At 41.5% G+C, this 16,779-nt stretch overlaps 1 protein-coding gene across 3 annotated transcripts in view; it reads right to left on the bottom strand.

The window, feature by feature from the left end:
• The window catches only part of slc8a2b (solute carrier family 8 member 2b), a 233,013-nt gene that overhangs the window by 19,291 nt on the left and 196,943 nt on the right, over window positions 1-16,779 (bottom strand). For all 3 annotated transcript variants that reach the window (XM_049576373.1, XM_049576375.1, XM_049576374.1), the window contains exons 11-13: window positions 10,703-11,076; window positions 6,245-6,348; window positions 4,277-4,294 (exon numbers count right to left, since the gene is read on the bottom strand). In XM_049576373.1, the coding sequence (XP_049432330.1) occupies window positions 4,277-4,294; window positions 6,245-6,348; window positions 10,703-11,076 (496 nt within the window). The remainder of the gene's footprint in view (window positions 1-4,276; window positions 4,295-6,244; window positions 6,349-10,702; window positions 11,077-16,779) is intronic.

Raw genomic sequence — 16,779 nt, 5'->3', positions numbered from 1 at the left:
GTAAACAATGTCCCAGCTGAGCAGAAAAACCTGAGTGGCTGCAGGAAAAACAACTGCAGCTGAGAGAAACTGTGGCATCTGTTCCAAAGCACTGCAGACGGAAATAAATTACTTTGTCAGATTCTAACTTTGCTACATGTGAAAAATAAGAAGTAATATGGAAACATTGTTTTTGACAGTAATGATATTCATATGTACATTGAATAAGACTTATTTTTTAAGAAATTTCAAATGAATGGAACTTCTATCTTTCATCATATTACTTCTTTAATTCCACTACTGCTCTCTGAGTGTGTCATTACCCCTCTGAGGTACACGTCAGCTCCTGCAGACTCCCCCCACACTTCTTTTCAGTGAAGTCGTCGAGTTCCCAGAATTCAGCTATTAAATAAGTGGTTCATTGTTATTACTCAGAGGGTGGCACGGTGGTACAGTGGTTATATACGTATTAGCATTGCCCCTCTGTGTGGAGCTTGCATGTTCTCTTTGTGTCAGCTTGGGTTTTCTGTGGGTACTCCGGCTTCCTCCCACAGTCCAAAGACGTGCAGGCTAGGCTTATTGGTGACTCTAAATGTGAGCGTCTCTATGTGTAAGCTCTGTGATAGTCTGGCGGTCTGTCCAGGGTGTACCCTGCCTCTCTTCTAATGTCAGCTGGGACAGGCTCCAGCCCCCCCCCAACCCCCATCAGGATAAGCAGTTAATAGAAAATTAATAAATGATAAATGAATAACTGTTATTACTCAGGCTGCACTGTTCGCATGTATGCCCATGAGAATTTTTCACCATAATTTGTGTATAATCAGGAGGGCCGTGATCATGTGACCAATGTGCTGATGAGGGCCAAGAAAGATGTGGTATAAAGAGTGAAAGTTTGCATAAAGAGGCAGGTTAAAGAGTTGGATAGGCCAAACAAACACAGGACTTTTCCCCAGGAGACAGGTGTTTGTTTCCTGTGTGAAACCAAATGAACTTTGAGGTACAAGGTCTAAGGTCTAAGGTACATCATCACTGTGTTTCTTTCCTAAAACTAACCTACCTAACTTTACTCTCCAAAACCTAACCTATGTACCCTAACATTAATTCAGTCAGGAAAACTTTAATCAAAGAAAACTTTATTTCCATTTAAGGTATTATATTTGGCAGTGCCTCGGGTCTGGGGCCTCTCTGCCTTTCCTCGGGCCTATGCAGAAAGCTTCTCTAGGAAGGAATCATGGGATTTATCAGCTGACTCCCTTTCATCAATCAGTTGATTGGCTGTTTGAAATCAGCTGATGTAGCTGGGATGTGAGCTGAGCTTGACATTGTGTCCTGCCTGAATCAACGCTGTGCTCAATGTATGTAATGTAACTTTACTTGCCTAAACCTATGCAACTTTACGCTAAGTATGTAACCTTACTGTTAAGTAGATAACATGACGATGCCCAACCATGTTTCTTTTCCTAACCCTAATCTACATAACTTAACATTTTGTACGTAACTTTACTTGCCTTCATACCTTCATAACATTTCATTAAGTATCTAACATTACATGAAGTATGTAACGTGATAACACCATTGATACTGATAAGAATCGTGTCCCAAACTATGAAAGTAACACTCAGATTGAGGAAAATAGTGAGTAAACTCAGCGAGCCTCCCTGAATGATTACAGGCCAGAAACTGATGAACCCACAAAACAGTGGCACAAACAGCACGACATCGGGCCATAAGCCTGTGTAAACATTCTGTTTTTCAGTATGTTGTGCAAGTTAAGGGGCTGAGCTGCTATGAAGAAGTGCAGTGCATTTAATGTTTGTTTCTTTTTTCTGGCAAACCAGCAGGAAGCAAACAGAATGACTGAGCGCTGAGTCAGCACGAATTTATCATTCTCTTTCTGAATGTGCTGATATTCAGATGTGGGCTAAACTACTGCTTCCAAATATTTCAGACGAAATATGATCTGTAATTGACTTTGAGATAATGTTAATCAGTTTAAATTGTTAGATTCCTCTTCAGATTTACAGCTTAAACAATTAGTTGATCAATCAATTTGTTGATCAACAGAATGGCAACTATTGTGAGAGTCAAATAATTGTTTATGTGTTTGTGTTTCAGTTTTTTTTTTTATATACTACTTTTATATACTATATACTATTTTGACTGATATTGCTGTTATGATATGATTTGTGATATTAAAGGACAACTTCGGTATTTTTCAACCTGGGCTCTATTTCCTCATGTGTATGTGTGCATATGATTCATGGGTACCACTCGCTCTAAAATTGGTTCAGTATTGAGCCGCGAAACGAGCTAAAACGGTGATGGGGGCAAATGCGTCGCATATAAAAGTGCTTTTTTTCGCCACTGACCGGTTCAGATCGCCAGTGCTATCTCTGTAGATAGCATATTGTAGCGGCCCTGGGGCAGTGGTGAGTGTAAATGAGTGGAGCCAGCTGTCAGTCAGTGTTGGAGCAGAGAGGTGGAGGGCGTCCCCGCTTGGTACAGTAAATGAGTATGTGTGTAGGAAGTGTGTGTTACGCTAGAAGAGTCAGAGGACGGAGTCTTTTACAAGCTACCCCCTGGAGTGTTACCGGAGTTTTTGGAGTGCTCATATAAATGGGCCTTTTTCCCGAACGCAAGAACAGGATGTTGCGCAACACCCTGTACAGCTTTCACAGGCTGCCTTTGTCGGACGGTGAGATGCTGAAGTTGTGGCTAGTTGTGCTACAAATGGATGCTAACACTCCTCTCCTGACACTGCGCCTTGCAGACCATCGGGTCTGCAGTGCTCACTTCTCCCAAGATGACTACTGCCAGCCGAAGAAGAGAAGACATCCAATCCCAAAACACCTCTTCCTCAAGAAAACGGCTGTCCCACGAGTAGAGAGAGCTACAGACACAGTGGAGCAAAGCTCGTGACATCACACAGCCCAGAGGTAAGGGAAAGGCTAGTATGCTATTTACAGAGATAGCACTGGTGATCTGAACCGGTCAGTGGCGAAAAAATACACACTTCACACACACATACTCACTTACAGTACCAAGCAGGGACGCCCTCCACCTCTCTGCTCCAACACTGACTGACAGCTGACTCCACTCATTCACACTCACCACTGCCCCAGGGCTGCTACAATATGCTATTTACTGAGATAGCACTGGCGATCTGAACCGGTCAGTGGCGAAAAAAAGCACTTTTAGATACGACGCATTTGCCCCCATTACTGTTTTAGCTTGTTTCGCGGCTCAATGCTGAACCAATTTTAGAACGGGTGGTACCCATGAATCATACACACACATACACATGGGGAAATAGAGCCCAGGTTGAAAAATACCGAAATTGTCCTTTAAATCAAATGATAATTGTCACAGTGATATTTTCATTTTCATTGAAAAACATATCAATAAGATTATGATATGATATTTGCAGGGAAACCAAAGAAAGATGTTTTCTTAAGTTGGTAGAATATGATGTGTAAGCCAGACATTTCTGCAGCACGACAATATCTAATCTAAAATAGTATTTTGACACACATTTTGCCTCTAACAAATATTGCACCCCCTGTGATTTGAAAATTGCATTAGGCCATATTCTGACAAATTCAGACAAAACAAGACAACCGAAGACATCCCCTTTGACTTCAGAAAATTGTAACAGACATTTTTCATTATTTTCTGACGTTCTGAACACACAATTAATGATAAATCAAGAAAATAATTTACAAGTTAATCAGTGAAAAAAATTATGTTTTGTTACAGCCATAGATTGTATTAAAAGATGGAGGACATGACAGCTCCCCAAAATGGAAGCGAAAAATTGAAGTGGGTGGGACATGTCCCAAACTAAAAACCCAAAGTACACATCATTTAAATTTTTCCCAAACATGGTTTCTGTCATTTAAGGTTGTTTTCATCACGCTGCTGTGTGTTTAATGTTCATTTTTCTGATAAGTTTGGTTTTAATTAGTTATCTGATGCTGTAAAACAGTGATTTTACATCATGATTGACAACTGTGTGAGCCAATCAGTGGGGCTGAATTCAGTGACGCTGTTTGCGATTAATTGGATGGCTGTATGCATGGGAAACTTGATACCGCAGAGATTGATACTGCACAGATTCTGGCTCCGAATGAGCAAGATGGCAGCAGCCGTATGAGGGATATTTTTTCTGTACAGTGGGGTTAAGTGTAGATGCGTTGTCCATACTGCCTATGGTTGCAGCCCTACTTAAATTTCCTGACACATCAAATCAGCCTTGGACTTTGAGTATGAAGCAGAAGGAATAATCCAGTGGTCTTACCTTGGTTGAGCAGCAGAGCTGTAAAGAGGACAGAGGGGGAGGGGAAAAAAGAGCAGTAAGTGATAGTACACATTCAGGCTGACAGCAACATCTAATAACACATCAAGCTCTACTTCACACATTCAGATGAAAGTACAAACACAAACTCACAGAGCCAACTTAGAGTGAGTTCCTGCGTACATCACTTCACTGTAGTATTTACCATTAATAAAAATCCTCTCCTCTTATCCCTCCATCTGACAGCTGCGAGTGTTTTTGTAATCTCTAAATTAGTTACACACTGTGGTGACGGCTGTCTGACTTCTAAGAAAATCTTCAGAAATTCAAATAAACACTTGTCTCTCTCTAGCTCTCTGTGTTTTTCTCTCTTTTCACATTACAAAGAATAAAGGAGGCGGCTGAGTCCTTGTGTTGTTGCAGTGACAGGTAATGGATGAATGGATGGATCCCTGAACGTGTGTGAGTCTTTGTGTCTAAGAACTTTATTGATCCCTGTGGGAGAAGTGGGTCACTGAGACAGCTAAAAAAACCCAAAACAAAACAGAACAAACGACAAAATGAAACGAACAGGCTGCAGCAAAACTCAGAATACACAAACTAAAGCAGCACAAAAGTTTGCAGTAGTTTCTTAGTTAGCAGTGCTTTTCCAAATATGAACAAATAAACAGTGAAAGATCACAATGTTCCACTAATTTAGTTAAAAAAAGCCCTACTGTTTACATTTAACAGCATCATTCATATTGTTTATATTCTATATTTAATGTGAATTAATTGATTTTTAAATTGCTTTTCTTGGCTCAAGGAACGTTTTACAAAAATAAAACTTCCATGGATCAAAAATTCACAAAAGACTGACTTTGTTTACAGTTGGAGGTGTCCTCTCAACAGTTTTACAGGCGTCTCTTTCGTAAAGGTGGTCTATGGGGAAAATAGATTTTGTTTTTTGTTTTTTTGTTTTGTTTTGTTTTGTTTTTTTGCTGTAATACCACGAGTGGCCAGTGGGAAAAATTGGAAGCAAGTCTGAGCTGCACTCCTGGGAGCAATGGTAATCTGTGGGTGACAAACTGAGCCCTGTTTTTTAATCCTGTATTTGTTGACATTTTGGCAAACTGTCATCACTGAAAGAATGCCAAATAAGTTATTAGCTAGCCTGTTCATGTTGTTATCTACCCATGGATGCACAGACTAATATTCAAGGATTACTCTGATGCTGAAGAAAACTTTAAAATAAGAGTTTCTAAGACAAGTTATGGAGTTAAAAGGAGAGTCTATTTTCTATGATTTTTAATAAGAATTATATATATATTTTTGTGAATAACAAGTTTAATGATTTCCTCTAAAAGAGTTTATGTGTATCTTGTCTGTGTGTCTGTGTCCAGGTGAACAGATCAAAAGGATTTTTAGTCTCGCATGACCAGCCTCCCTTACTTCAGGATGGGAGTCTGGGGACATTCGTCTTTCATTTTGTAATAGAAAGGGGCAGGGATATCCAGACCACATGACGGCGTTGCCATAGGTAGGGCACCTGTGTTACATGTAACAGAGATGCAATATAGCTGAATCAAATGAAATCACATCCATTTTAATCTCTTATAGCGATGCACTAAACACTTCCTTTTCTGTTGTAGTCTACTATGGACAACAATTCGGGGAACAGCATTTCTGGTGTAGGCGGGTGTAAGGCAAAGCTAATCAGCCATTGGTCGAGGAAGTATAGAAGTACACAGATTTGGATCCAGTCACATCACTGCCGCTGGGAGTCAGCGCTAGTTCTATTACAACTTTCCTATGGGAATGTCCACAGATGACAGAGTCCGCCAGCGTGCTGACGTCATCGGCGTCTGTGTAAGAAACTAAAGGATTTTACTCCTCTTGATCCATTTGTCTTAAGTGTCTTTTGGTAAAACAAGACAATCACATCAAATATGTTAAAGAAAAACAAAAACAAACAACAAAAAAAAAACCTACCTGAGATTCCTCTCTTAAGCCAGCGTGGCTCCTCCAACACAATGAAGAAGTTTTCATGTTTTTCATATTCTTCATCATCAATTATCCTCACCTGGAACGTCTGACTGCTCACACACACACACACACACACACACACACACACACACACACACAGAACACACACACACAAACAAAAGAATTAACAACAAACTTTGTAATCTTTTGCATTTCTGTAAACAAACATACAATCTCACATATGTATGCAGGGGAGCATCCATACACACGAGTGGATCTTGAATATAAGTTGAGAGAGGGCTAAAACTGTTTGTAGACTGTTTGCTAATTTCACTTATTGTGTTATTATCTTTGCAGGCTGCACAGCGCTCTGTGTAATTTCAGAAGTGTGAGAACCTCACTGAGTGACACAATGGGGGAGGCTGCACTTTTTTTTTAACCATATTTCTCATCGACAGGTCTAATGAATGGTGGAGGGACACAAGTATCAATATGCCAATAGATGTTTCAGGGTGTTTCTACATCCAATTTTGGCAAACAATTGGTGTGGAACGGCTCGTGCATGTTCGCCCAGCACCACAATGATCCAGATTTATACAACAGAATAAGGCATATGCATGGTTTTATAAATCTAACAAAAATAATAAATATGCACATTTCTGCTTTTGTGACTACGCAGTTTTAGTTGTGAATCTATCCACAGTTTTATGCATCTGGCCCCGAGAACGAAAGACTCTTATTTTTCTGCACCCATATGTATGCAAAGTGTTTAGCTGGCTATTCATAAAAAAGGAGTGAAAGTATTAAAAAAAAAAGTGAGATGAGGAACGACAGCTACATATTGGAGGAGAGAAAGTGAAGGTGAAGCGATGATGACAAGACCTGTTAGTGTCTCTGAGGACCACCGGACTGAAATGAAAACCAGCTCACCGAGGACAGAGGAAAATCTACACTGACAATAGACCGAGAGGGAGCAATAGATAGAGGGAGAAAGATAAAGACAGATGGAGGAAAAGGAAAGGAGAGATGGAGGGAAGGAAAAAGGGAGGAGGAAGAGATTTAAGAGGGGAGGGAGAAAATGAAGCATACAGGAGAGGAGAGAGGTGGGAGTAGACAAAACAGACTGAAGAGGTAAGCTACTGATAGAAAAAACAAAAGAGGAATGTATGAAGAAATATCTAGAAAGGAAAGGTGTGTACATAGGAGAAGGAGCAAGGGAAGATGGAAACAGAGGGAGAGGAGACCCACCAGAGCGAGGGGAAACTGATGGACAGTAAGTGAAAAAGGAAAGGTGGAGAGACAGACAGATGCAGCCCGTGGCCAGTTGCCCTGACTGGAGAGCAATGTGGCGTGACAATGACAGAAATGAAGGAGGGAGATCATTAGATGAGGATGAGCAGACAGAAAGATAATAAAACAGCATGGCAGGAGAGTCACAGCCATGAGGACACTGCTGAAAGCTAACTGTGCTGACACGTCACAGGTCTCTTCAAAGTTCTGACATGAAAATTAATTCTATTTAATTAAATGTTTCAGAGCCACTGGACCAGACCGGCATCGCGTCATTATGCACATATCGGCAAGGCTGCGTTTGAGGGAAAGAATGGCGCCGTCACATCAGGAAAGAATCAGGAAAATGTTAATTAGGTGTTGTATAGGAGGTTACCAAGACTTTACACTGAGATCTGAGGCAAATCAGATATGTGAATATTCAATGTCAGTGTGGTAAATCACTAAATGATGCGGGTGACAAATTACCACAGCACAGCAGCATCAGACTGTTATGTCCAATCTCAATCTGAGCCTGCAGATCAAATTGTTGGATACTAACAGGCTGGTTATTTACCGACAACACTTAGCCCAACAATACCTGCTGATTCCATTAAATATGTAAAGATGTTCAGTTCAGATAAGCAACTGACGATCAGCCCTAATTTATTGAGGTACTGCAAACACTCAGGTTGAGGTAAGGTTGCAGCACAATTAAGCAATATTGCACAAGAGAGAGTGCTGCTGTACTAAGTATCAGCATGGCTGTGATTCAGCCCTAGGCTCGTGGCCCCCAGGCTGAGTGAAATAGATATTCTCTCTGCAAGATAGGCGCGTTACAGGACTGAATGATGAAGCCAAAGCAGAGGTGCCGAAAACTGCAGTTCTTTGAATGGCTACATGAGGCTGGATCCAGAAGCCAGTCAGTATGGTCACTTTTAGCTCCAAAAGTCCAAGACGGTTATGGCCAAAGTGCTGAATTCAAGGCTTCAAAATGGGAGTCCACAAACAAATAGGTGATGTCACAGAAAATTCATCCATTATTTACAGGCTATGGTCACAACCAGGCATGACTACAGAGTAGGTGTTTGCAAAGCTCTCGGAGGTACTACAGGATAGAAAATGGGTTGGAGAAAAGGAAAGCCCGGCATCCTGGTCAAGACAAATTCAGTGTCTAAGCAAAGCAAGATGGATACGTACAGCAAGAAAACAAAAAGCAAAACACAAGTGAAGCTTCTGGTTCCAGAAGTGGACTGGAGGTCTGAGACAGATGTGGTCTAACAGTTCCCAGCAGAGGTCCCTACTATCATTCTACATGACATGCTGTGGTCAAAAGGAGGGAGGTAAAAGTACTCTGGGCTAGCTGCAGAAGCATGAAGTGGAACTGCAGTCACAGCGATTTTTCCAGTGAAAGTTGGATCTGGAGGCTTGTTAGTGCCTCATCAGTAATCAAGCAGCAAGGCCACAAGTGGCAGAGAAGGCAGACAGACGAAGCCTGTGGCTGTAAATGAGGTGAAAAAGATGACAACACTGTCTGTCCAACAGCAGAAATGTTCAGGTATTTGGTCGGATGCTTTGACAAATATTCAGACATGCTGACAGGGCCATCATTAACCACCGGATGAACAATCTGGTATAAATTCCCCCATTAGAGCAGAGCTGAGGTGGTGCTGAAACTGGGAGAAATATTATATAGAGTTCTTCATGGTCACAAAAACACACTTTAGATCCATCCACTCAGCCAGTATTCATCACCAGCCCTGTCTCACCTAATCCAGGTCTCTGTCAGTCAATGAACCTGCCAGTCTACATCAGCTTAGAGTTGCTGGAATCACACAAGCATCAGTCAATTTTGACACGTGCTGTGCAAACATAAAACCAGGCCTCTGAAACAAAGAAACGCACCTGTGTCAAAGCCATTAAACAGATGCCTTATAAGTCTGTGTGTGTGTGTGTGTGTGTGTGTGTGTGTGTGTGTGTGTGTTTGTGTGTGTGTGTTTACAGTCAGCTCTCTGCATTGTCATTGATGTATTGTATACAAACCAACTAACCAAGTATACAAGGCTGGGATAGAGATGCATGCCAAAAAGAAAAACCCACATTTCTGTTCGGAAGAAGAAACACACCTACTTTTAAACAGACTTGAATACCAACAGGTTTTTGGATATGTGCAAATATTGCAATGGCAACTATTTCAAGAAGGTGGTTGACAGGATGAAAAAGAGACTGTTCAGGTTCAACAAACCCGCCACTGGTGGAAAACTCTGAAAAAATTCTATTCTAATGCAAGGAAGCAAAATGGCACAGGCAGCTCCAGACATCCACCTTTCAATATTTTGACGTGACAGACAATGTTAGGGCATGGTAATTGGAATATGCACAGCTGCATGTAAACAGAAACATTAATGGAAAACTTATTGTCATTAGCTATGTAAACAACTTAGTAGGAATATTGTGTTTTTCGTAATAAGGACAAAAACCGGAATACTTTGTGCATGTAAATGAGTCACTGTCATGAAAATGTCAGTCTTTTATGCAGCTAATTAAATGTATTACATTCACACAGTGATCACCCAGCAATTAGAAACCTGAACATTTCAAAACACAAACTTTCACTCTTCACAAGAAACTTGGAGAGGATTCAACACAAACATGCTGGGCTCCCCTTCAAGTCAGCCTTAATAAATAATGGATAGGACTGCTGTCTTGCAAGCACACGGATGAAGAAGGAGAGCATGAAAAGGAAGACGGAGCTGGGAGAGGTGAAGAGGAGAGAAAAGGTGAGAATAAATAAAGGGAAAGGGGAGACGAGATGAGGAGGATGGAAGAGGAGTCAAGGGTGATGAGGAAAAAGATGAAGAGGGCAAAGAAGGTAACAAAAATTTCCCTCTGCTCCTTCTGTCTGTCTTAGTGCTGTTACTGGGGTTTTTTTAAGGATGAGGCAATGTTCAGCACATAAATCAGCAGCTCTCAAACACTGTAATCCCTCCTCACAAGCTTATACATGGAGAACAGGGCAGAGGAAGTGACATACCACTGAGCAAGGCACTGAACTTACAACACAGCTGCTTTGTGACGAGCAGCAGAGTACAGAGGTTGTGCAGAGATTCTCCAAGACATGAATGTATGAAAATGTAAAACGTAAAAACTTTTTTGGATAAATAAATAAATAAATAAAGGGTTGATTTGACTCACGTGGTCTGATCGTTGGTGAACTCCAGCTCTCCTCGGGCGTCCTCAAAGTCTTGCCCGGCCTTGGCGGTGCCTGACTCGGTGTGGTACGGCAGGATGACGGTGCCGCGGGCACCTGAGTTGCGCACCACTGTCACTTCCATGGTGCCCACGCTCTCGCTCACCCGCACCATGCGCTCGCTGAACGTGAAGATGCCAGCGTGGTCATCATCCAGGATGGTCACTGTAGCAACCAGGGGCTCAACCAAGCGAGCTTTCGGGGCGGCACCCACTTCGTCGCTCTCAAACATCCCTTCTGCGTCGCCAACACGCAGATTCAGCAGGCGCACAAAGAAATGCTCGTCCTCTTCGAAAATGTCGTCGTCGATGATACCGACCTGGACACACAGAGAAACAAGGTTGTTATCTTCAGACGTGAATGTTCAGAAGTTGAAAACTCTACTTTGATACCTGCTGTCAAATTTCTTAAATGTTTCTTAAAGATCATCAGACACTTTTTCTGACACCATAACAAATTGACTTTTTGGAGATACATGTACAACAACACAACATACATTTGATGATTTTATCAAATATGATGCATTGCTGTAGATTAAACTACCAAACACTATATAAAGGAGTTAAAATGAGCACAGCCTTAAACATCTGCAGCATGACTACATGGGTTTTATTGAAGGTAAAGTAACTTCTACAAAGCAGCAACTGTAGCATGTGCAACTAATATCGATACTTACAATTTAATGTGTGTTATGACATGTATTATATATATACACAGTTTGTTATGCAAGATCCCTTTAGTCAAGAAACGGAGCTTTGGAGGTGGTTTTTTTTTAGTTGATACTAAATGTTTTCTCTATAAGAACCTACCAGAACAAAAGATCCAGACTTCAGTGATTATTATGTGAACTGCAGTTTAATTTTATGAATTTGAAGTGAACTGACATCAATCCTGGTCTAACTGCTTGTATTGAATATTGAGAGGAGGCGGGGCTGAGAGCATTTCCCTCAGCAGACACATAAACAGAGGCTTCAGTTACTTCTCTCATCTACAGGAGACTGTTAGCACTCCCAGATCACTTTAGGTTGGCATTATAATCCAATGAGCCAGACCACGTGCTGCCATGTGTTCACATGTCAACATGTTCTCGATGGAGTGGGCCACAATGCAACATGAAGAAATGAAGAAGGGGAAAATGTGATTCCTTTTTGCAACAGAATTTAAATTCCTGGAAAATGTTTCAACAATCATGTCACTACAGTGAGGATGAAAGGTGTTTTAATAAACCTGCAACCAACCCCTGCTGACAGAGGCTGCCTCTGTAGACAAAGATGCTGAATGCAGGTCAGAGTCAGTGTGGAGCTTTCCTCTTCCACAAGTGTGGGTAATAACAATCTGCAGGAAATAACAGCTGGAGCGTTTCATTGTCAACATCCACTGATGCTCACTTCTGTTGGGACTTTTGTGTTAGTGTTGTCTGTTAATGTGCTTGTATTTTTACAGTCTACAAAAGGATTTGGATGAGCAGTTCATCCGAAAAAATCTCGGCCACAATAGTATTATATTCTCTTCTATTCTATTATTTTCTTTCTACCTGGGGACCTCTGGTAACGTGTGATAATTAAAAGGGCTGTCTATGATCTTAATCCCCATGCAAATCTGCCATGTTTGTAATTTGTCAAGTAAAAATTCCTCCACAAATAATTCACCAAACACAGGGGTCACGTAGCAATATCAGTTTACATTTAGTTTTTCTGTTTTCTCTGTGCCTCGTTTCTGCTTCTTTCCTAGTCACGAATTACAGAGGCTGTGTTGGCAACTATAAATTAAAGTCTTGACAGTTTTTTGGGTGCAGGAGGCTCACTTCACAATGTTGAGATCCATTTGCAGAAAAGTGAGCTCAAATCAATCAGGGGAGTGAAATCTTAAAAGATGATGAAATGGATGATGTGACAGTGTGGCATGGTTGGTGTAGTTTGTTTACGCCACATTTAGAAGAGAAAAGGAGGTTATCACTGTACATCCCTGCCAGTGGTGCTGTGTAGTGTTTCTATGTTAGGTTTTGCTGAGTTACAAACGACTGTGCGCATCATATCCAGGGGATAATGTCAGGAAATTGGAGTAAAGTACAAACTTTGCTTATCCCATGCGAATGCACCACATGAAATGTTTGTGTGTGTGTATGTGTGTGCTTGCTTTCTGGAACTAGGTACAAAAGAATTTCACTACGCCTTGTCCTGTGTGACAAATAAACGTGATTTCATTTTATCTGATCACAGCCACTCTGAGTCATTTAAATTTCCAGGAGACCAGTGAGCTAAGAAATACTGTACACTGAAATACACTCACACAGATATACACAGTATTTTTAGACTTGAATAACTGGCAGCACTGTTATAATCTTGTAGCACTTTCATTTCATCATTGTGTTGCAAATTAGATTCATTAACATAACAATGAATGGCTGTCTCCTTTTTTATCTGTACTATAATATTATTATTCTTGGTTACAACAAAGAGTGCTGACATTGTGGAGCTTGATTGGTTCTGTCACCCTGATCTGGTTTGGTTTAATCAGTGGAGAATCACACAGTGGAACTGAGTGAGACTTTCAGGATAAATTGGCTTCCCCGCTGCTCATTTCTGGCATCGTGATCGATGAAATCCACTGGTACGCTGCTGAAATGGATGACACTGACCTTTGTAATGTACTCACTAAGTGTTTCTCTATCCATTCACTCATGGTAGATGAGCCTATTTATACTGTGTGGGGTTTTTTTTACATCCAGCCCTCCCTCTGCTTCTTTTATGTGATTCAGCTCTTGCATCACTCTCGTCTCACTCAGCAGCTCTGACTCTACTTTTGATCTTTCATCAAACTTTCAATCTGAGGAGAGATTACCCAGCATACTGAGTCTTTACCTCGTGCAATCATCCTATATGCTTTTCATTCACACAGCATAGTGCACTTTAAAAAAAAAAGTAATATTGTAGGTTACTTCATGTCAGATTGCAGAAAAAAGGAGAATGGGAACATCTTTGTACCCTCTTTTCAGATTAGACTCAAAATGATACGTTGCAGTCAATAGTGCTAATCATTTGAAGCACCAAAGGGTTTTTGATGGTACTTCTCCTAAATTTTAGTAAGATTCCTTTATTGATCATTCTTTGAAGAATATTACATTTAATCTAGAGTAGACAGGTACTCAATGAATCCAGCTCACAAGATCATAGCGGATCCCCTGCGCCCTGCATGGTCTGAATGTGCACTATTACCTTCAGGGAGGAGGCATAGCGTGCCCAGGATGCAGACTCACAGAGACATCACATAGCGTTCAGCTGCTTAACAATTCTGACCAAGTCCTTCATCTATATCTCAATGATGATGTTTTTTTTTTCTTTATTGTTTTATGATGTTTTTGTGATTCTTATTTTTCTGTTTCATGTTGTAGTTGATGTGTTTTTGATACTTTGTTTATGCTCAATTCTGCAAATTTTGCAAAGTAAATTCCTCTCGTGTCAAAAAGTTTTATTCATTCAGGAATCTAAAAAAGACAAAGACAAACAAATACACCCTCCTCCCACCAGATGATCACGGGCATACACAAGCGCTTCATACAGTAACCCAGTGTCTCCCATACATTAATTTATTTGATCTTATTTCATTGTAGAGTTGCACATAGTGTATTCACTCAGACCCTCTTTGCCCCGATCTCTCTGTTTATCAGCCCACAAATAAAACAATAATTAGCTGCTCGCCACCCCACTGTCTCTCCACCTCGCTCCCTGCTGCTGTGGACTGCTTTTGCAGGGAGGACAGTGGGCAGCTGCTCAGCAAATGGACCTTGAGTTAGTGGCTGTAGCCACTCAAATTCAGCCAGCGCAAACCCCATAGTGCAGAGTATCACTGCGAGCTGGTGGCCAGCAGCAGCGCCAGGTCTAACCTGTGCAACAGTAGCCCGAGAATGTTAACTGATCTGGCATGGACTCAGGGCTCTCCTTTCCCCTGGAGCAGGGGTTTGCGCTGGCTGGATGTGTGTTGCTGCGGACACAGACTGCTGGTCTGTTTCCAGAGCTGCTGCTGTTCTCCTCCTGGTGAGGTGGTCTGTAGCAGCAGGAAGAGTAGAGTGTGGATACCCAACCCGAGCCCGACGGGCCAGGTTTGGATAATAAATCCCAAATTTTGCTAGGGTTCGGGTCAGGTTCAGCCCACTTGACATGCTGCTGTGTTGTGCTATGGCCTATTCAAGTGCTGGAATTTTTTATTTACATGACAATGCCTTAATGCAACACAGGCCAATAGTTATATTTCAGGCAGGAGGGGATAAATATTTAGACCGTACTAATAAAAATGGAGGATGCTAGACAAAACTTGCTGTAAAGAAAGTTTAAAACTGTCGAAAACCATGCAGAGAAACCAGCGGTATGGAGGCATTTTGATTTAGTCGTCAATGCAGGTGATAACAAAGCAGTTGGTTTTGTGTGTGCTGTGATGTGCTGCTGTGTGTGTAACAGCAGCCTTTTGATGGTCATTTACACACTGTCCATGTGTGATTACGGTAAACAGACAAGTGAAACCATGAAAACAATAACTGTCAGGTAATAAACTGCTTTGGTCTCAGGTCGGGTTCAGACATAAAAATCAGAAAGGGTGTCAGGTTCAGGCCGGGCTCAGTTATAATTGTCTCAGACTCAGGTCAGGTTCTGTCAGGAAAATGCGGCCTGAACGCGCTCTAAAACGTGAACCTGAAGCTGCAGCTGTCGGGCCTTTGGCTCCAATTAGCACAAGGCTAATATATTAGCAACATTTTCACTCATTTCTGAAACACTACGCTGATATTGACACATATTGTGCCGTTAATTGTCACATTCTCTTTTTGATAGGTCCGTCTTTCTTTTTTTGGGTTGCTCTGCAGTGTAGGCAGTTGTTGCCAATGCTGGAGTAGCAATTTTCTCTGAAGGAATCTCCGCCATTGAACCGGGCTTTCACTGCCTGAAGGGACACGCGTGTGCGTCTGCTTGGATTGTGCAGATGCTTGCACCTGATTGGCTAAATTCTCTCATCACAAGCTAGATTTTCTAAAGCCTGAAAACAAAGCCAGGATGAGGTGCAGAAGTCTAGTGTTCTCTCAGTCCTCTTAAATTACAGTATGCTCAAAGTTTATTATGGGATTTTTGCCCGCTGATGCCAAAATGAAACAGCCTACCCTATCTTTAGCTGCTTCCTGTTTGAATTAATAGAAAGAAACAACATGATAATCAGTGTTTAAATGGAAAGATTTATGGCAGCTATTACATTATCAATCTCATGGTAAACTGTAAGCGGAGGGAGAGGGGGAAAGCTGCCCTCTGTGTTTTATACCTGCGGGGAGCTTTCTGGTTCACACAGTTAAGTACTAGCTAACGAAGTAGCAGCAGAGATTAGTAGTAGTTTGTTTAGTAACAGCAGTATTTTTCTTCTCCTCTCCTTCAACCTCTACATCTGTCTCTCCTCACCTTTCTCTGTCTCTCCTGCTGGGACTCTCATTATTCAACCCCTCTCCCTCCTCGCTCTGATCTCCTCGGATATCTTTCCACAATTTACAGCCTCACTGCAGGTTAACTCAGAGGCTTGCAGCATGTTTATGCAGCTCCATAAAGAACTGGTCTCAGTCCAGAGCTCCTCCAGCACCACATTTGGTTAGCTGGTAACTTAGTGTGTGTGAAGCTGGCTTCTGTGTTTGAGAGGCTGCCTGAGGTAAAAATGTATCAGCTTTATCTCCAGTATTTCAGCAAAGACAACTTTGAGCTCAGAGCTTTCGGGATGAACTGACAGATATCTTGTTTCATTATGTATATGATAGTCTGCTTCTTCAATTTCCCCACAAGGATCATTAAAGTTGTATCTTATCTCCAAAAAACTTGACTTATTTATTAATAGTGCGCTCCCCTTACAGTCAGATTAAACCCAAACCTGACATTGTGAAGGGCAGCGGAGAAGCAGGACTTTAAAAGTGTGTTGGGGTTGAGTCACACACTGAACAGGTTTTACAAAGACAGAGCAAAAGACAGAATATGGATATGTTATATAATCAATCTTTAAA

Source organism: Epinephelus fuscoguttatus, linkage group LG5 (genome assembly GCF_011397635.1).
Source record: "Epinephelus fuscoguttatus linkage group LG5, E.fuscoguttatus.final_Chr_v1".
Taxonomy (NCBI): Eukaryota; Metazoa; Chordata; class Actinopteri; order Perciformes; family Serranidae; genus Epinephelus; species Epinephelus fuscoguttatus.
Note: the sequence above shows the minus strand (reverse complement) of the source record. Positions and strands in the feature narration are given on the sequence as shown.